This window comes from Bos grunniens, chromosome 15, assembly GCF_055505025.1.
Source record: "Bos grunniens cultivar Pamir isolate PY7600 chromosome 15, Bosgru_T2T1.0, whole genome shotgun sequence".
NCBI classification, from domain to species: Eukaryota; Metazoa; Chordata; class Mammalia; order Artiodactyla; family Bovidae; genus Bos; species Bos grunniens.
Genome location: NC_141179.1, coordinates 36,127,891 through 36,149,426, shown reverse-complemented (window position 1 = coordinate 36,149,426; position 21,536 = coordinate 36,127,891). Strand labels below are relative to the sequence as shown.

Below are 21,536 nucleotides of genomic sequence, written 5' to 3'. Positions count from 1 at the left end.
GCGCAGTCTGGCAATGCCCCTGATGTAGGCACCCACTAAGTATCCAGGGAATAAGAGCAGCAGTCACCACATCAGTCTACAGAAACCCTCCCTTCCTCTCAATGCCTAAAGCACATTCTGTTTGCTTCAAGGAAATGTCTGACCATATAGTTGTACCCATCATCTGAGATAAGCAAGCACCCCTTATGACATCCAGGAAATGAGATCTAGAGGGAAAAACTGACCCTTCAAAAGAAGGAATGTCTTTTCCTTGGAAACTGGATGGGACTGAGATTAGCTGTGGAGATATTTTGGTAGGATAAAGAGGCCACCTCCTCAGAAGTAGTCAGGGGATAAAGTCTGTTAACAAGGAGGAAAAGGATGTGTGTGACAGAGGTGTTTAGTGATGGAAAATGTGCGTTTCTCCAGAAGCTCTTATTAAGGCTGGTAACTTCTCAAGCTAAGTGTTCTGATGGATTCTACCAGACCTTTAATAACGACAGGCGCCTGTGTCTCTCAGATGCCTAAGGACTAGGGGCTGAACTCAATGACCTCCCTAAAGCCTCTGACCTTCAGGATTCTATAAACAAACTCATTCCAAGCTGGAATTCAGAGAATCCACATTCTGACTTTGTCTTTACACAGCAGTTCTTTTTTGATGTAGGAGATAAGATAATCTTTACCTTGTACCCACTCTTTCTCTAGTAGTATTAATGCTTTCAAAATCAGACATCCCTCCTACCTGCTACAAGCCCCACAGTCTGGCTGTCATGCCCTGTGGGTCACCAGCACCAAAATAATTGAGCAAACAGTTTCTGACTAGGGAAAGGCTTAGACTTGACCAAAGAGATCAGGCTGCGGTGACATCCTGGCTTTTCTACTGCTAGCCAGGCAATCTGGGGCAAGTGACATGACTTTTTCGGGTCTTAATATCTTTCCCTCTAAAATGATGATGATGGTCTACCTCTCAGGATTATTATATTAAATGAGATATGCACAGAAAATCCCCCCCACAGAGTAGCATGCAGGGAATGCCAGTATGATTATAATTACAGATTTCTGGTTTTAAAAGTTTTGTTGGATAATGATTCTAAGCTGAAAACACTGAGATGAAAAAACTGAGATGAAATAATATGTTTAGAATTAGCTTCAAAATAATCCAGGGGTGAGGGGGAGGATATAGACAAAATAAAATCAGCCATGTTTTAGAAACTGTTGAAGATAGATAATGAGTATATCAGATGATTTATTATTGTTTCTCTCTACTTTTGTATATATTTGAAGTTTTCTACCTTAATTTATAAGTGTAAGTACTACAAGGGCAAAACATTGTAAAAATATAAATACTGATAATATAAGATTACATTTGAACATATCTAAGTGACGAAACAGAAGAAAATTGATTTGAAGGGGAGAAAAAAATACTCTTGGAAATTCCCTCCCGGTCCAGTGTTAAGGACTCTGCATTTTCACTGCTAAGGGCTCCGGTTCAATCCCTGGTCAGGGAACTAAGATCCCACAAGCCGTGTGGTGTGGCCAAATATATATATACATATATATGGGCTTCCTGGGTGGCACTAGGGGTAAACAACCCACCTGCCAATGCAAGAGATATAAGACACACAAGGTCGATCCCTGGGTTGGGAAGATCCGCTGGAGGAGGAGGTGGCAACCCACTCCAGTATTCTTGCCTGGAGAATCCCATGGACAGAGGAGCTTGGCAAGCTACAGTCCACAGGGCTGCACAGCCAGATATGACTGAAGTGACTTAGCACACATGCATGCACACATATATATGCATATATATAGGGAAAAAAAGAAAGAAAAACCCTTAAAGCCAATGTCTCTATTAGTTTCTCAGACAGAACTGTTTTCTTCAAACAGAGCTGTCTCTAGTGATCAGAATGAAACACAGACACTTGTACATATTTCTCTGCCTTCATTTTTGGGAGAACACATCCCCAGAATGTGTGCATGGGCTGTACATGACAAGCCCTGGGTGGTAGAACCTGCCTCTGAGCACCCAGAAGCCCTGCTGAAATGGGGCTGAGGAGCAAGAAGTTCCTGTGTTAGAAAAGCAAGCACCAAGGACTCAAAATGTTCAGGGGCAAAGGGTGCCACCAGCCCTCCTCTCTTCTAAGCCCTGGCTTTGGGCTCCTATGCGAGGCTTCCTCAGAGGCTATACTCACAATACTTTCAATAACAGGAGAGAGGGTCCTCTCAGAGCATAACTAGTGTGTAAGGTGATACTTGAGGGGAAAGGGAACTTTGAAGAGGCTCTGACAATACTCATCACAGCACACCCCCCATCATCTCCCCCCTTCCACATCTACCCGCTGAGAGAAGTCTAGAGACTGAAAAACAAAATTCTTGAGTTTTACCTTGAAGCAAACAATCCACTCCAAGCCCCTATGTCTGAGAGAGAAAATAGCCCAACAAGCTTTGTTCTGAGCAAATGCCTTTAAGTTCCCAAGCTGTGCCTGAAAAAGGAGAATACACAAATGTACTTACTCTTCTTCTTGAAGAATAAATTCACTATTTTCTGGAGAAAACTGCCCACTCACAGGATGCCTGAAGGCTGTGGTCTGCTGGTTATGGCTAAAAAGAAAGAGAGAGAGATAATGAATGAGAAGTCATGTGAGTGGAAAGGCTCACAGACACAACAGGTCAGTGATGTCTGAAGACCCCTGCTCATCGCAGACTCCTCCCAGGGTGAGCCCGCCGGCCTTGCCTTGGAGAGACACTCTGTCAGAATCCAGCTGCATTTAAAAACCAAAAACCTCCAGCTCAGGTGCCAAAGCCCACTAAAGACATACAGGGGTTTCAACTGTAGGCAAGTCTTGCCCCCAAGACAACACTGGATCTTAGAGAGACAGTCCATGAAGTGCTTACTCCTACAGACTGACTCCACTCCTACAAAGTGACTCGCTCAGCGAAAAGTTACTTTAAGACGGCACGAGCTGAGAACAAGAATGAAGGAAAGCAGACGGCACTTTCAACAGCTTCCGAAACCCACAAAGCAGGGCAAGAATTCTAAGAATTAACACCTACCCAGAAAAATCTATCTTCTTAAAATTCTTCTCCCTACTACAGAATGTCTTCACTTCAGTGATGGGATATAAATGTATGGGCATGTCTCTGCAACATGACCTGTACAATTTCAACACTGTGCAGTTTCTATCACCCTTTTGATGTGAGGAGGGATCAGCTTCCACGCTGAGTTGACAGACACAACCAGAGTGTGTAGGTGTTTTGTGTATTCATAAAGGCTGCCTGCTTCTTTGAAAGAAGAGGGAGTTGGCTTTAGAGGCTGCTGTTCTGCTCCATGAATAAACTAATCTAACCTCTTTTTTTCTTTAAAGAATATGATTTATGTTAAAATGTTTTTCTCAACTGCAAAATCATAGTTATTTTAGACATTTTAGAAACTATAGAAAGAAAAAAAGTCACCTGTGATCTCACTACCCAGACATATACATCTGGGTATCTTCTCTTTCCTAGCTTTTCTTTTTTCCTTTAAATCATTTTATTCTTTTTAATGTGATTTTACTGTATTTAGAAATCTGTATCCTGCTTTCTTCACATCCAATTAACACAGAAAATTTCCTATGTAATTAAGACGTCTTCATTTGAAATAGGTGAATAATAGTCTTATTTAAGTGTAAAATTTTTTTTCATATAATTGTTCAAAAAATGTTTACTGGCCAACTGTGTGCCAGGTGCTGTCTTAGGTCCTAGAGATACAAAGTGAACAAAAAAGTCCTTACACCGTGATGCTTACATTCTAGAAAGATTTACATTCTTCTAATGCTGGACATTTTAGGTGCTTCCCCTATCCCACTCCCCATTATTAATAGTCAATATATCTTTCCATATATGGGCTTTATCTGCAATTCAAATTATTTCCTTGGGCTAAAGTCCCAGAAATAAAATTACTAAACAAAGGGCATGGTCATTTTTTTAAGGCTCCTAATACAGACAGTTAAAATGCTTTTACTGTCAGAGTCAATATATCATCTTAGTTCGATAGTGTTGTTAAGATATCAGTCCCATCTCCAAATTGAGCCCTGACTCACCCCAGACATTAGTAGGTTTAAATGAGCATAGCATAAAGGTTAAAAAAGAAAAAAAAAATCTCTAAGCCCAAGTCTGTCTTACTGTGCCTGGGGCCATCAGGGCATCCTGCACTGGGGTGTCTGGGTAAGGCTGGCACTGAGGTCTGAGCAGCCGGAATCCTAATGAGCCAGATGTGAAGCAGGCAGAGCCATCAGGCCAGGCTGCTCCCTGGCCCTGCGACCGAACACTACCCCTGGCACCCTCTCAACCCTCCCAACCGCCACCAGCCTCCAAATTCTCAGCTCCTGGTTCCAGGCAAAGCCCTTGGAATTCCATGACCTCATCTGGCTGGCAGCAAGCTGTTCTTCCCAAAAAAAGCAGAGTTAAGGCATGAGCATCTAAATAAGGGTGAGAAGCAAGCCCCCTTGACATCTATTTCAGAAATCTTTGTATTGCGTTCACAGGCTAGGCTTGATTTATACCAGTTTCTTTTAGTCATCTCCATTCACCCTAAAGAAGTCCCTAAACACAAGACATCTGAAAAACACCATGGAATTTCAAAACACAAACTCTAACTTAAACCTGCCTCATTTCTTTCTGGAGAAAAAACACTGTTCTGCTCATAGTGGGAATAACAATAATTCCCATTCACTATTACCTCTAAAAAAGTCTTTTCTTACATAACTTAGCTATTAGTACCATCAACTCCTGCTTTATGAATGAGGAAATGGCTCAGAGAAGTTAAGTGACTTGCTCAAGATAACTTCGTCACTAAGCAATAAGACTGGGACATGAATCCAGGTCTTCTATATCTAAATTTGATGCTCTTTGCATAACAACCTGCTGTCCCCTTTCCTCAGAAGTCCGCGGGGCTGGCAGCCTCCTAGGCATGATCAGAAGTCCCTAAAAACAAAGCATGTGAAATAGCATCTACTGCTATTCCCTCTCTCTCCCCACCCGCTTCCTTCCTCTCAGCCCGGGGCCAAGCTTCTGAATGACAACACCTATGTGGCACTCAGCACCCCAAAGCCACCCCCAGTCAGCCTTTGGTCCTATCACAAGGTCAGCCTGGTGAATTTCTGGCTGCTGCTACTACTGCTAAGTCGCTTCAGTCGTGTCCGACTCTGTGCGACCCCATAGACCGCAGCCCACCAGGCTCCGCCGTCCCTGGGATTCTCCAGGCAAGAACACTGGAGTGGGTTGCCATTTCCTTCTCCAATGCATGAAAGTGAAAAGTGAAAATGAAGTCGCTCAGTCGTGTCCGACTCCTAGCGACCCCATGGACTGCAGCCCACCAGGCTCCTCCATCCATGGGATTTTCCAGGCAAGAGTACTGGAGTAGGGTGCCATTGCCTGAGGGAGGCAAAGAGCAAAACTTCTCTGTACCTGGAGCAGCATTCAGCAAAGACTTCATAAACACTGTACAACTAGAACACCAACTCCTAGCTAGGCTCCCTACGCTCAACGTGTACCAATTTAAATAGGCTCAGACTCTTGGGTAAACGAATCCTGAGCTGGAAGATGTGGGCACTATGAAGATTTTCACATTCTAACATAAGAAGAAAGATAGTTTTTTAAAGTGGACAAAAATATAGCTGTCATTTGATCAGGCCTTAGAGGGAGCTCCCCAACCTTTCTTCCCTAATACGGATGCTGCCCTTTTTGCCAAAAATAATTATCAACCACTGCACCATCACCACCATTTCCTGCACTTACATGGAATTTTAAGTGTGGTCACATTCATCATAGTATTTGACCCGCCCAAGTACCTACTGAGGTAGACAGCACAGATATTTTTATTTCTATATCACGCATAAGGAAATGAAGATCTGGGTTATGGGATGTTACTGGATCACTAAATTTAAAAAAAAAAAAAAGAGGATTCAATACATCTGAGAAAAGAGATGAATCAAAGTACTGCCTCCTAAATACTAAGGTCTTAAAATTTGATGATTTCTGATTAAACCTGCCCAGCCTGCTTATGGCAGAGCTTCTGGTTCAGCACTTTTTGAGCAAAGAAGAGTTAGGTCCTTGAACTATTTCATTTAATCTGCCTGAACACCCAACAGGGCAGGCTGTGTTTCATTAGAGCAAACCACAGGTAAGGAAAGGCCCAGAAAGAGTAAATGACGTGCCCTCAACAGTCAACTCCTGTGTTCCTGCCACCCTTCTGATGTCTTTATACCACTCCAGGCTCACCCTCACAAAATGGAGGTTACCTACTGAATGCTGGATCCCCACACCCATTTGGAGACCACAGGGTCCTTGGGCTTTACCTGCTGTCCTTGACCCCTCAGCCAAAACTCCAAGCTTGCTCCGTTTCATGATTTTTTATTTTCTACAACCCATGACGAATCTCATGTCCTATCACCTTGTCTTAAGACACAGTTAGCAGGCACAGACAAATCCCCTGAAATACCTGTTCTTAAACCTGAATTGCCACCTTGCTCCCCAGCAGTGATGGAGATGGCCCGGCCAGGAGCCAGGTGGCTGGTTTCAATGGAGCCCAGAAACTCTCTTCCCTCCATACAAGGGCTTCTGTTGCTCTTCAGAAAGTTACTCAGCAAGTGAGATAGAACACAGCCTAGCCTTTATTCTCAGATCCCACTCTTCCTCCCAGAACAGTCGTCCAGGTTGAATAGCAGCCAGTGTTGCCTGAGAGAGGACCAGGGAGCACGGGTGGAAGGTGGCAGGGAAGGACAGTCCCCATACAGGCGGGCCATGGGTAACCATCCACGTAAACATGCAGGTCTTCACAAGCCCTGGGCTGGAAGGACTTGGGCTCAGTCCTAAAGAAGTCTGACAGCCAATGCAGGAGACATAAGAGAACAGAGTGAGGACCAGGGAGAACTGCAGGCTGATCTGAGCTCAGTAGAAGGAAGAGCCCACCACAGACAGGGCGAGTAAAAGGTAAATGAGTCATACAGCTTCTTGCAATGTTTTCCCAAGTTTAATCTTCCATTCATACAGATTTTGACTATAATGTGAACAATGACTCTGGCTGGTTAAACATAAAGGTTCCAATTTAGCACGGCCATCCTTTTCGGCATGGGTAGAAGTTCTAGGAGTTTATGTGAATGGTGCCCAAGAGTGGGGGTCGGACTAGCCTGATAAATCTACTTTTCTGCCAGTGGTGGTATTGGTATGCTGAGAGTGTGACAGATCTGCTCTGTCAGCACCAGCTCTTATCTGGCCCCTGCTGTAAAGAGAAGAAACAGCTTAAAATGTAAGGAAAGTATCCGGCCTCAGAGTTCAGAGGGACTCTATCAAGGCTCTCTTCTCATTGGTATGCTCAGCAGCAGCTCCCACTCTGGCCCTTCTGGCTCCTCAACACAGCTCCCAGATTACTGTAAAAGGGTCACCCTGCAGACCTCAAGCCACAGTCAGCACTGCCTCCAGGCTTGTTAAGGCCCTTACCATCTTTGTTCTAAATCCCAGTGTCTCCAGGAAACCACGGCTCCGGGTCACAAAATAGTGCTCCTAGTTAGGTCCCCGAATTGATAATACAAACTCCAAAAATGTTAAGAAACTGCCTCCCTGCCTTCAGCTCCCATTTGGGCTGGGCTGCAGAGTAAAGACGTAAGGGCCAAGAGTCCCGATGGCATCTCTACACTCCCTCAACATTTCTCAGGCAGCTTTTGTTCTCTTTTACTTAACACTTTTACAGAATTGCTCATTTAGTACAAAGTGTCACTGCTATTCATGTGGCATTTCCTAAGGGGGGCTTAGGAGGTTACTGATGTGGTCTCTGGAGCTTGCACTGTTTTGAAAATGTCAAGCAGCTCTCTGCACACCAGCATGACTCTGACAGGCCCTTCTTCCAGAAACACGGGAAGCAGGCCTTGACAAGCCAACAGATAGTCCCCGTTCTCTCTCCAAGTGAGTGCCATCAACCTCCTTCAATATCCACCCTGGGCACCACATCAGTCCAGAGTCCTGGGGTCAGAAGATCTGGGTATAAACCAGAACAAGCCACCTCAGGTCTCTGAGCCTCAGTTCTTCCGTTTACACACAGGGAAAGGTTGTTGTGAGGATATATGAAAGGGCATCACACAATGCCTGGCATACAGAAGGTACTCAATTAACGTCCATTGAACCTGGCTGTGTCTTGACAATGGCGGTAACTAACAGGCATCTAAATTGGAACAGGGCAAAACCAGAACGAGTCTCCTCGCCTCACTCCCACCAAACTCAATAATCTTCCCTCCAGGTTTCCCTTTGTCCACTAACAGCATCACTACTCAACAACCTAGGAGGCATCCTCCACTCCTACCTTAACCTCCACATGTCATATATTAGCAAGTCTTGCTGTCTCCATTTAGAAAACATACTCTGAATCCATACACTTCCTTCCATGTCTACAGCCACACCCTAGTCATCACAGCAGCCACCTAACTGCTCTTCCTGCTTCCACTCTGGCCTCTATACCATCCATCATCCTCACTGAAAGCCTGATGGATCTTTTAAAATGTCAGATAACACACACTTCCCCTTTAAACCATACAACAGCTCCACATCACCCACAGAGTTAAAATTCAAGCTCCTTACCTTGGCTTCCAAGATCCCAGGTGATCTGGCCCCTGCCTAGCCCCATCCTTTTCCTACACCACTCTCCTTCTTCCCTACCCTGCTCCAGCCACACTCATCGCCTTTCTGCTCCCTGAACACCAAGCTCTTTCCTACTTAACAACCTTTGTACTGGATGCTCTTTCCCCTGTACTTAACTGGTTCCTTGCCATTCAGCAGAATTATCATCTCAGAGCCCTTCCCAACCACCCACTGAAGTAGTAGCTCCCAGTCATATCACATCATCCTATTTTAATTATTACTGTTATTTTTCTTACTGATGATCATCAGTATCCCTGACTAATGGTATATTCCAGGAGAGTAAGGACCTTGCCTGTCTTTTTACTGCTATTATCAGCCCATAACAGAGTCCAGCTCTGTTATATGTGCTGAATGAATGAATGAGAAATAATGACTAAGGAAACTCCTACTTTAAAGTGAGGTCATGCCTCCAAATAGGCTAGCTAACCTTATAGAAGTTTGGACTCGGGTCACAAAACGACAAGAACTTGAAGGGTCATAAGCCATCCGAAGGCAGTGGCTTCTGCTCTTACTACCTGAGGAAGGATGCATCAGAGACCAGCATGCTAAAATCGCTTCATCCTTGGCTCTCTCCCAACTGTGTTACAATATAATTTGGAGAAATTAACCCTCCCCTGCAACCCCTTCTACCACCCCTGCAAAGGAGAAGGAAGAACACTAAGCAGAGAGAATCAAAGCGTGGAATGCAAACACCCTGGAGGCAATTACTAGGTGATTAAAAACACAGAGGAGGACAATACAAACATCACCTGTATCTCCTTTTTGTGAACTGGGAGATTATTTGGTGTGAAACCTGCAATTTGGTGATGATTATACACTCTCACATTGCTTTCTACTATTTCATCGGTGTTTGCTCTCCTCCCCCTCTCCCCTAGCCCAAGTAAGATCCTAAGTTAACCGCAGGGCTGGGAGCAGTTCTTCACTGATTTCTAATGTATCCCCCACAGCACAGAACAGCAATGCCATGGAGCAGGCTCTTGAACTCTTTTATCTCACCAGCCAGAGCACAAACTCACACCACCTTCAGGAAGAGGTTGTGCAGAACCCATCTCACTTTCTGATTTCAGCAGCCCAACGTATCACACATGCCCCAGAGAGAGTGGAGGAGGCTGGGGCCCCCAGGCCCTGATGAAGATCCTACACCCAGGCTGGGAGAGTCCACCAGCCCTGGGGAGTGTGGCACAGACCAAGGAAGGGCCTTCCCCATCCCCACGATGTCCATGCTTGACTCACACCCAGCTAGGCAGAGACATGAAATTCAGCCAACCCTCAGACCCAACACCCTGAGGGGTAGTCAGGACCCGCTCTCCTCACCTAAAAGTGCCAAAGGGGGCTAAGCCCAGCGCAGACAGAGCTGGGCTCAAGGGAGTCACAAAATTAATGGAGTGAACTGAAAGCTCTCAAATCTTGCAAGAGGGAGGGGTCTCCTTCCCAAAAACTGAATTTAACAGACTGAAGTCTTCTGGCAAAATTTGAAAAGTTCTGTATTTCATTAGGCTCTCCAAGTGTTTTCAGATGCATTCAGTGGCCAATTCATTTCATAAATTACCTCTTCTGACCCAGTAACCCACACTGCAAGCCTCTCTTCTCCCCGAGCCCCAACATGGGGCTCCAATACTTAGGACTGCTGGTTTAATAGGAAGTTTTAATTGTGGCTCCACAGGACTTCAATAACCATGAAAAGACTAAAGCCCAACTCCTGACTGAATGAAGAAATCAAACCCAGATTGCTTCTCTCTTTTTTTTTTTAAAGCAAGTTGGCAGAGAAGCAATGTAATGGGAGTGAAGAGACCAGTTCTGTTACTACCAACTAGTTTAACGCCCCTGAGCAAACATACAGTCTTGCTGGGTTTTAGTTTCCTCATCAATCCAATGATGGGGTTAGACCCTCCACCTGGAGAAGCCACCTGAGGCCTCCAAAGCATGAACCCCAGGTTATTCAGAGTCATACACGCTGGAGTTCAAACCCCAGCTCTGCCGCACACTGGAGGTGTACGACCTGGAAGGAGTTAAAGACCTTTCTGAGCGTGTTGGTTTCTTTATCTGTAAAAAGAGGAGCCAACTCCAATTCTGCGAGACTGTTAAAAAGAGCACTCACACTGATAATGTGCCTGCCCCAGAGCACTCAACCTTCAGTTCCTGTCATATTTTTCTTTTGCTAGCTCTAAATCTCCACTCTAACAGAGTTGTTTTGTCTTTTCTATTTTACAAGCTTCAGTATTATTAGCCTGGCTAAAGAACACTTTTTTTTCCCTTTGAGTTAAGGCAAAACACTCAGCCTCCTGTTTAAACTCAAACTCCCTCGCCAAGCCAAGTAGTTTAAGATCAATAAGCACATTCCTTGAGCCACACTTCTGTCCTTCACTGGTTGGAGCCCTATGGCTCAGAAAAAAGTGAACGTTAGTCGCTCAGTCATGTCTTACTCTTTGCAACCCCACAGACTGTAGCCCACCAGGCTACTCTGTCCATGGAACTCTCCAGGTAAGAATACCGGAGTGGGTTCTTTGGTGGGTTCTCCATTCCCTTCTCCAGGGAGATTTTCCTGACCCAGGGATCGAACCAGGGTCTGCTACACTGCAGGCAGGTTCTTTACCGTTTGAGCCACGAGGGAAGCCCTCATGGCTCAGAAAGCGTAGCCTAAGACAAAACAGGGTCCCCAGCAGGCTGTCTGAGCCAGGGACACACACTCTACAGAAGTTTCAAAACTGCACAGAAACATTTTCTACCTTAAAGAACATCCAGTTTTATGCTTCTACTTAATGCTCTTCAATAAGTCAGACTTCTCAAGTATAAAATGAGAAGGCTAAACCAGGTGATGTTTTAGAGATCCTCCAGCTGTAACATCTTAAGACGCTGAGGCTCATCTCAGACTATTGCTGGAGCCAGACTGAAATGTAACAACACTGCACATAATTGAAAACACAAAGGAAGGAGGCAGAACAGCTGTCCTCCCCAGTCTCACTTGCCAACAGAATATCTTTCGTAATGACAGCACGGAGGTGTAGTTAATACTTCTGTCCTGTTTATTCCCAATTAAACTGGATTTTTTTTCTTAACTGCAGGTGCTCCCAACCACTCCATCGAAAACTCCCTTTCTCTCACTCATGACTTGACTTTCACAAATCAGAATACATCACGGTAAAGTGAATCCTAGAAACCAGTACAGAACTAACCTGCTCCTGGGCTGTCGTTCTCCATGGGAAAGGCAGCAGACATGCTTGCTCTCTGCTGGGGCTCCATGCTGTCTCTTCCCAGCGTTCCCAGTTCAAGTCAGACTGGGAGGGAGGCTTGCAGCCCGCCCGCTCTATTTCAATTTTGGTTCTGGAGCCGCTGCCTCCCAAGGTGTTACAAATCCTGCAGCCACTGGCTCCTACTCATTCATTCTCCTCCCTACCCCCTCCCCCATCCCCACCCTCCACACACACAATCTGCAATCTGGCAGCAATGCAGGAACACACTTCCAGCTGTGAGTCACCGCCCCACTGTGGCCAAGCAGAGCACTAGCTGGGGTAAACAATGAGGCAGGCAATCTGTGTCTCCAGGCCCCAGTTCTGTTCTTGGAGACCATGGGGTTGGCTGCCGCTCTGGTAAGAGGACATAAGAAATACCTCTGCTTGTGAGCCCTGGAGTCAGAATGAATTGCTCACTCAGTTCTGCTCTGCCATACTGAGGCTGAAATCAGCCCCAAAGCAGAGAGCCTTTGGTGGAGAAATGAAGGATCCTTCATCACTCTCTCTCATGATCATGGTCGGGAAGAGCCTGAGCAGTTACCAACCATCATACTCACTCCCGGTGGTAACAATCTGTGATTCTTTCATCACTGCTTGGGATGGCTACGGCCCTCTCTGCATCAATTTAACCATGTTGCTCTAACTCCCAGAGCAGGCTTGGAGAGGAGAAGGGCCAGGCAAACAAAGGCATCAAGGTGCCTCTATCCCCATGGCCTGAGAGCAGCACTGCGGCTCTCCACTGCCTCTAGGTGGGTCACAAGTTATGATGCAGTTGGAATATGAGCTTCACAGGGCAAGACTTCCGTCTTCACAGCTATGTTCCAATGCCTACATGGTGCCTGGCACACAGTAGGTGCTCAATAAATATTTGCTGGCTGAAGAAAAATGCAAGGGGTTTTGTGCAGAGTCTACTTGGGATGACAGTTTTACTAAAACCTGTATCCATGAGAATCATGTTTTCCCTTTTAAAAATTTCTATATCCTTCATAACTCCCACCACTGCTTGTAGGGAGTATTCTATAAATCTTTAAATGCAGAGATAAATCACTGTGAAAGTGAGGAATCTCGAGCGTTAGGGCCCCTCACTTTCACCAGCCCCTTCCCAGGCACGTGCTTTCTACAACTGTATGCATTCTTAAACGAGACCTCCTGAATGTTATAAACATCAAGCTCCACAAAACAGATCTGCCGCCGTAGAATGAAAGAATGAAGGACTCACAAGCCCTCCTGATGCATTATCCTAACAAGGACATTTGAACTGACAAATCCTGTTTTAATCACAAAGGAGACATGCTCTCAACTACCAATATATCCTAATTGATCACAAGTCAACTGCTTGTTAAAGCTGGAGTAGGATTAAAAACACAAACTCTATCCATCCAACATTTATTTAGCCCTACTATGTGTTCAGCAGAGTCGGACACGACTGAGCGACCTCACTTTCACTTTCATGCATGGGAGAAGGAAATGGCAACCCACTCCAGTGTTCTTGCCTGGAGAATCCCAGAGCGGGGGAACCCGGTGGGCTGCCATCTATGGGGTCACACAGAGTCAAACACAACTGAAGCGACTTAGCAGCAGCAGCAGCAGCAGCATGTGTTCAGCGGTGAGAGTTTCAGGATAAGACAGTGAGTAGAACATAATTATCCCCACTGAACAGGAGCTTACAGTTCAAAAGAATAAACTGATATGGTCATAAATAGATACAATGATAATATTAACCATAAATAATATAAATATTTATAACTACAGATCAGACTGAGTACCGCAATGTAAAGTACAGCAAAGCACACCTAATTGCCAAGTGTCAATCTGCTGGGTATAACAACTCTAAAAGGTGAATCATTCTATCCCCATTTTTCAAAAGTGAATATTGAGGCCCAAGGAGGTCAAGTGCCAACCCCAAGGTCATATAGCCAGTAAATGACGAAGTCAGATTTCAAGCCCATATCGCCTGACTCCAAAGTATGGGCTTGTTCTTAGTGGTTACACTTCAGTCTATGGCCAGTTGCGTCACAGAATCTCCAAAATGTCTGGGGAGACACACTGTCAGTAGAGGCACAAGAACCACTTTGAGCACCAGCAGAGGCTGGCCAAGCTCCAAAGCCCACGCTCCTGAGAGCTTACTCACCAGGTAGATAGCCATAACCCTTGTTCACTCACCAGGCAACATACAGGCAAGGATCAGTGACAGCTGGCTGGGAGCTGGATGAGGCCACATGAGCGGCTCCCACCTGGAGTCCTGCCTCCAAACTCCCTCATCCTTGCTGCCAGATGGATCATGCTGGAACACGGCTCTCATTCCATTACCTCCTGACACACACCCTCTCCGTGGCTCATCATCCACTAAAGCCTTCTCTACTTCCCTAGACCCTCGGCTCCTACCAAATTTAACGGTTCACCAGTCCCCAAGTCACCCCATCTTGCCCACCCCTGGGTTTTGGCTCCTGCAGTCTTCCTCCTCAATGAGTTCTGCCCAACCTTCAAGGCCCCTTCTCTTCCCAGTGGTCCTTCCTGATCACTCCAGATCACTCAGCCTTCTTCCTTCCTTGTACTCTCAGCACTGAAGTTTTACACTCGTTATATAGCAATTATACTTCCCCAAAACACTTTTCATTTTACCTTACAAAAATTAGGTACAGTCGTCCCTTGGCATTTGTCAGGGGTTGGACCCTCCCCAATACCAAAATCCACAGATGATCATGTCCTATAAAAGGGCATAGTATGGTAAGCCCTCCTTATCTGCAGGTTCTGCATTCTTGGATTCAGAGGGTCAACTGTATTCCAAGTCACAGACAAGTATAAACTAGAAAGCAGGAGACCCCTTTCTTGCCTTGAATTCAGTGTCAGTGTCAATCTCAGAGGCAACAACTTTGCCACTTTCTTATGCGTTCTTTTTGTTTTTTGCCTTTATGAAATTCTCACGCATTTAAAAATATATATACACGTCATTTTAAAAAGAAATTACATAAATGGAATAAAACTGTACATATATTTCTATAACTTGCTTTTTTGTGCTATGTATCTTCTATTCCTTCATATCTACATGCAAGGATGAACATAAGCAGCCCTCTCCACACACAGCTCAACTAGGATCCCCTACCAGACCAACCTATATAGAGAGATGACCCAGGAGCCCACCCCAACATGTATGAGAGGGTTCAGATTGCTTACCCGCAAACCAATCTGTTCCCCCAAATTCATTTTAGTTAAACCACACAGACCCTGATGCTGGGAAAGAGAGAAAGGAGGAGAGGGGGACAACAGAGGACGGGATGGTTGAATGGAATCACCGACTCAATAGACATGAATTTGAGCAAGCTTCAGGAGATGGTGAAGGACCCGGAAACCTGGCATGCTGCAGTCCATGGGGTTGCAAAGAGTTGGACACCACTGAGCGACTGAACAACAACAGATATTTTAAATTGAGCCCAAGTTTAACAACAGGAAATTTTCATATAAATACTCAGCCCATCCTGGTAAATCAAAATCTATGACAACACTAGGAGCCCATGAGAGGTGGGATGGCCTTCTAGTTCACTGCAGTCCCCACCACTCCCTACTGTTTCCGGATGTTGAGGGTGTATACTTAGTGCTATTTGTCATCACACCTGCATTTCTCCTTTCCCTACAGGAGAGAAGTTTCTTCGTGCCTGTATCTCAACCAGAACTAGGGAGACAAAGATAAACCAAGTGGACAGAGTAAAACGAATTAGACAGCATACATACAGTCAGCTTTTCCATTATCCACTAAGCCTCTACAGACATTTGAGTTTGCAACTCCAATCTGATTCTAGAGAAATCAGATTCTAGGGAAGCTCTTCCTCTTAGGAAGGAGGTCTGTTGTAAAGAATAAAGATTTCTTGCATAAGAACTAAAAGAAGATGGCAAAAATAAGCCAGAAAATTTCCCTCTCACAAAAAAACAGAAAAATCTTCCCAACAATAACAGCAAGTAGTCATGCCCTTAGCCTTCTCTGATTGGTCTCCTGAAAAGGTGAACCCCATGACAGTCAGCAGACTTCTTGCATAGTGTGAAAAATCCAGAGAGGCACTACCAACAGTCTGTCCCTAAAGAACTCAAAAGAGAGGTGCCAGAGACTGCAGCCCCCTATGGATATTGACAGGGGTCACTGATGGCAGAAGGGGGATCCTGAAACAGAAAACCATCTGAGCATGTGCCCCTGGAATGAGACCACAGACCTCGTTCTGTGAAACCTGAAAAATGCATGTTTCCATACGTGAACCGTGAACTTCCAGATGTTCAAGCTGGTTTTAGAAAAGGCAGAGGAACCAGAGATCAAATTGCCACCATGACTGGATTGTCAAAAAAGCAAAAGAGTTCCAGAAAAACATCTATTTCTGCTTTATTGACTATGCCAAAGCCTTCTCTTGAGAAACCTATATGCAGGTCAGGAAGCAACAGTTAGAACTGGACTTGGAACAACAGACTGGTTCCAAATAGGAAAAGGAGTACGTCAAGGCTGTATATTGTCACCCTGCTTATTTAACTTCTATGCAGAGTACATCATGAGAAACGCTGGGCTGGAAGAAGCACAAGCTGGAATCAAGATTGCCGGGAGAAATATCAATAACCTCAGATATACAGACACCACCCTTATGGCAGAAAGTGAAGAGGAACTCAAAAGCCTCTTGATGAAAGTGAAAGAGGAGGGTGGAAAAGTTGGCTTAAAGCTCAACGTTCAGAAAACTAAGATCATGGCATCTGGTCCCATCACTTCATGGCAAATAGATGAGGAAATAGTGGAAACAGTATCAGACTTTATTTATTTGGGCCCCAAAATCACTGTTGATGGTGACTGCAGCCATGAAATTAAAAGACGCTTACTCCTTGGAAGGAAAGTTATGACCAACCTAGATAGCATATTCAAAAGCAGAGATATTACTTTGCCAACAAAGGTCCGTCTAGTCAAGGCTATGGTTTTTCCAGTGGTCATGTATGAATGCGAGAGTTGGACTGTGAAGAAGGCTGAGCGCCAAAGAACTGATGCTTTTGAAGTGTGGTGTTGGAGAAGACTCTTGAGAGTCCCTTGGACTGCAAGGAGATCCAATCAGTCCATTCTGAAGATCAGTCCTGGGTGTTCATTGGAGGGACTGATGCTAAAGCTGAAACTCCAATACTTTGGCCACCTCATGCAAAGAGTTGACTCAATGGAAAAGACTCTGATGCTGGGAGGGACTGGGGGCAGGAGAAGGGGATGACAGAGGATGAGATGGCTGGATGGCATCACCGACTCAATGCGCATTGAGTTTGAGTGAACTCTGGGAGTTGGTGATGGACAGGGAGGCCTGGTGTGCTGCAATTCATGGGGTCGAAAAGAGGAGGACACGACTGAGCGACTGAACTGATGGTGTTTCAAGCATAGGCCCCGAAGTCCAGGCCTCATAGCCGTCTGTATCACAGACAAGGAAACTGCTCCAGAAAGCAACTTTGAAACATTGCCACCATCTTTTAAAAGTAACTGCTTGGGACTTCCCTGGTGGTCCAGTGGCTAAGACTCCATGCTTTCAATGCAGAGGTCACAGGTTCAACCCCTGGTTGAGGAACTAAGATCCCACAAGCCATGTGACAAGGTGAGAAGAAACTGCTTCTGGGTTGGGGTGAGGAAAGAAATAGGTAAGGGAGATTAAGAGATACAAACTTCCACTTGCAAAATGAATGAGTCATGGGAATGAAATGTACAGCATGGGGAACGCAGTCAATAAGTAACTAATTCCTTTATATGGTGACATACTCTAATCACACTTATCCTGGTGATCATTTTGAGATAGAAAAAAACCAGTACTTTGTGTAAGAGGAACAGGCATAGCACTGTAGGTCAGTTATACTTCAAAAACAAACAAAATATAAAACAAACCCACAGAAAAATAGATCAGATTTGTGGTTACCAGAGGTGAGGGTGGGGTGGTAAAGGTAGGGGCTGGGTGAGATGAGGGAGGGGGAATTGGAGGAAAGTACTACAAACTTCCAGTTATAAGGCAAGTAAGTACTAAAGATATAATGTGTTGTTTTTGTTGTTCAGTTGCCAAGTTGCGGCCGACTCTTCGTGACTGCAGCATGCCAGGCCTCCCGTTTCTCACTGTCTCCCAGAGAATCGGTAATGCCATCCCACCATCTCATCTTCTGTCGCCCTCTTCTCCTTCTGCCTTCAATCTTTCCCAACATCAGGGTCTTTTCCAAGGAGTCAGCTGTTAGTATCAGGTGGCCAAAGTATTGGAATTTCAGCTTCAGCATCATTTCTTCCAAAGAGTAGTCACAGTTGATTTCCTTTAAGGTTGACTAGTTTGATCTCCTTGCTTTCCAAGGGATTCTCAGGAGTCTTCTCCAGCACCACAGTTCGAAAGCATCAATTCTTCGGCGCTCTGCCTTTTTTATTGTCCAGGTCCACATCCGTACGTGACTACTGGAAAGATCATGGCCTTGACTATACACACCTCTGTCACCTAAGTGATGTCTCCGCTTTTTAACACACTGTCTAGGTTTGTCATCGCTTTCCTGCCAAGAAGCAATCGTCTTCTGATTTCATGGCTACAGTCACCATCCGCAGTGATTTTAGAGCCCAACTTGATAAATATAATTAGCACTGCCGTATGTTATATATGAAACTTGTTAAGAGTAAATCCTAACAGCTCTCGTTGTAATTTTTTTTCTGTTTCTCTAATTTGTATCTAGACAAGATGACGGATGTTCACTAAACTTACTGGGATAATCATTTCATGATGAATGTAAGTCAAGTCATTATGCTGCACACCTTAAAGTTATAGAGTGCTATATGTCAATTATATCTCAATACAACTGGAATATAAATAAAAATAACTGCTTCTGAGAGGCACACTCAGGGGGAATCTTTTTAAAAATATTTATTAATATATTTGGGTGCATCGAGTCTTACTTGCAGCACGCAGGATCTTCTACTTAATTGCCCCGAGCAATGTGGGATCTTAGTTCCCTGACCAAGGATCAAAACTGCGTTCCCTCATTGGAAAGCAGATTCTTAACCACAGGACCACTGGGGAAGTCCCAGGAGGAATCTTAAAAGGCACACAATTACTAGATGATCAGACCTGAATGATACTGCATTATTGGCTCCCAATAATAATATGTGACATAAGTATATTCTTTCTTTCATGTAATAAATATTTAAGAGCTAACTAAATGCCAGCCCTGTAGGATCTTACACTTGAGTAATCAAGAAGAGGGAGGGGATGTGTCATAGCTTAGACTCCATATCCTGTCAAAGGTGAACAAAAGGACAGAGTTTTTCGGATTTTCAGATTCATAAATGATAATCTGTTTTCACAAGAGCTGTGAATTCTCAGTTTAGTAAGCCAGCTTGAGACCTTTTATCATCAACAGGAAGCCTTGCTTTCCAGAAACCACTGTATTAAGAATTTCAAAGCTGAAAATGACATACAGCTCACCTCATCCAATCTCTTTGTTTCACAGATGAGGAAACTGAGGTCAGAGAAGGTTAGAGAATTGCTTAAGGTCATAGTTATCATTAACCAGAACATACCACTAGGTTCCTGAAAACAAGGATTATGGGGGGAAAAAAATCATCATCACATTGTTTTAAAATTATTTCCTGCCTTTTAAAAAAATCCATCTTTCAGTGACTAATTACTACTAAAAAACATGAAAAATATATTTTAGAGAGCTGGGAATCCTCATGTCCAGTCAAAAAAAGCTTGCATAGAAATCCAGTGCCACTGCTCTGGATTCAGGGAAGTGTTAGCTACTCAGTCGTGTCTGACCCTTTGTGATCCCATGGACTGTAGCCTTCCAGGCTCCTCTGTCCATGGGATTATCCAGACAAGAATACTGGAGTGGGTTGTCATTCCAAGGGGTATATAAAACACATGTTGGGGAGATGGTCATGTGAAGACAGAGGCCAAGATTGAAGTGATGCATCGACAAGTCAAGGAATGCCAAGAATTGCCAGCAACCCCCAGAAGCAGAGAGAGAGGCATGGAATAGAGTCCCCTACAGAGCCTCCAAAGGAACCAAGGCTACAAACGCTGTGATTTCAGACTCCAGGCCTCCAGAACTATCAGAGAATAACGTTCTGTTATTTTATGCCACCAGGTTTGTATTAACTTGTTGTGGCAGCTCTAGGAAATAATACAAAATCTGTATTAGTTAGCGGTGTTGATTTACCACAAACCCAATTAGTGTGGAAAAGCTGTCACAAAGCCATTAGGACCTTCAGTTCAGTTCAGTCGCTCAGTCGTGTCCTCCTTTTTGCTACCCCATGAAACGCAGCACGCCAGGCCTCCCTGTCCATCACCAACTCCCAGAGTTCCCCCAAACTCATGTGCATTGAGTCAGTGATGCCATCCAGCCATCTCATCCTCTGTCATCCCCTTCTCCTCCTGCCCCCAATCCCTCCCAGCATCAGAGTCTTTTCCAATGAGTCAACTCTTTGCATGAGGTGGCCAAAGTACTGCAGTTTCAGCTTTAGGGTCATTCCTTCCAAAGAAATCCCAGGGCTGATCTCCTTTAGAATGGACCAGTTGGATCTCCTTGCAGTCCAAGGAACTCTCAAGAGTCTTCTCCAACACCACACTTCAAAAGCATCAATTCTTCGGCACTCAGCTTTCTTCACAGTCCAACTCTCACATCCATACATGACCACTGGAAAAACATAGCCTTGACTAGATGGACCTTTGTTGGCAAAGTAATGGCTCTGCTTTTGAATATGCTATCTAGGTTGGTCATAACTTTCCTTCCAAGGAGTAAACGTCTTTTAATTTCATGGCTGCAATCACCATCTGCAGTGATTTTGGAGCCCAGAAAAATAAAGTCTGACACTGTTTCCCCATCTATTTCCCATGAAGTGATGGGACCGGATGCCATGATCTTCGTTTTCTGAATGTTGAGCTTTAAGCCAACTTTTTCACTCTCCACTTTCACTTTCATCAAAAGGCTTTTGAGTTCTTCTTCACTTTCTGCCATAAGGGTGGTGTCATCTGCATATCTGAGGTTACTGATATTTCTCCCGGCAATCTTGATTCCAGCTTGTGCTTCTTCCAGCCCAGCGTTTCTCATGATGTACTCTGCATAGAAGTTAAATAAGCAGGGTGACAATATACAGCCTTGATGTACTCCTTTTCCTATTTGGAACCAGTCTGTTGTTCCACGTCCAGTTCTAACTATTGCTTCCTGACCTGCATATAGGTTTCTCAAGAAGCAGATCAGGTGGTCTGGTATTCCCATCTCTTTCAGAATTTTCCACAGTTTATTGTGATCCATACAGTCAAAGGCTTTGGCATAGTCAATAAAGCAGAAATAGACGTTTTTCTGGAACTCTCTTGCTTCTTCGATGATCCAGCGGATGTTGGCAATTTGGTCGCTGGTTCCTCTGCCTTTTCTAAAACCAGCTTGAACATCAGGAAGTTCACGGTTCACGTATTGCTGAAGCTTGGCTTGGAGAATTTTGAGCATGACTTTACTAGCGTGTGAGATGAGTGCAATTGTGTGGTACTTTGAGCATTCTTTGGCATTGCCTTTCTTTGGGATTAGAATGAAAACTGACCTCTTCCAGTCCTGTGGCCACTGCTGAGTTTTCCAAATTTGCTGGCATATTGAGTGCAGCACTTTCACAGCATCATCTTTCAGGATTTGAAATAGCTCAACTGGAAT

The 21,536-nt window shown here is 44.6% G+C and overlaps 1 protein-coding gene across 21 annotated transcripts in view; it reads right to left on the bottom strand.

Moving 5' to 3' along the window:
- The window catches only part of PLEKHA7 (pleckstrin homology domain containing A7), a 229,154-nt gene that overhangs the window by 87,038 nt on the left and 120,580 nt on the right, over positions 1-21,536 (bottom strand). For 13 of the 21 annotated variants that reach the window (XR_015142028.1, XR_015142029.1, XM_086339797.1 and 10 more), the window contains one exon: positions 2,491-2,577. Coding sequence is in view for 12 of the 21 variants with exons in the window: in XM_086339797.1 (XP_086195923.1) it covers positions 2,491-2,577 (87 nt within the window). In the remaining 9 variants the exon portion in view is untranslated. Of the gene's footprint in view, positions 1-2,490; positions 2,578-3,030; positions 3,129-6,311; positions 6,380-8,583; positions 8,701-11,816; positions 12,024-21,536 lie in introns of those variants that run through there. The other 8 variants (XM_086339803.1, XM_086339808.1, XM_086339809.1 and 5 more) reach the window with 5 other exon arrangements.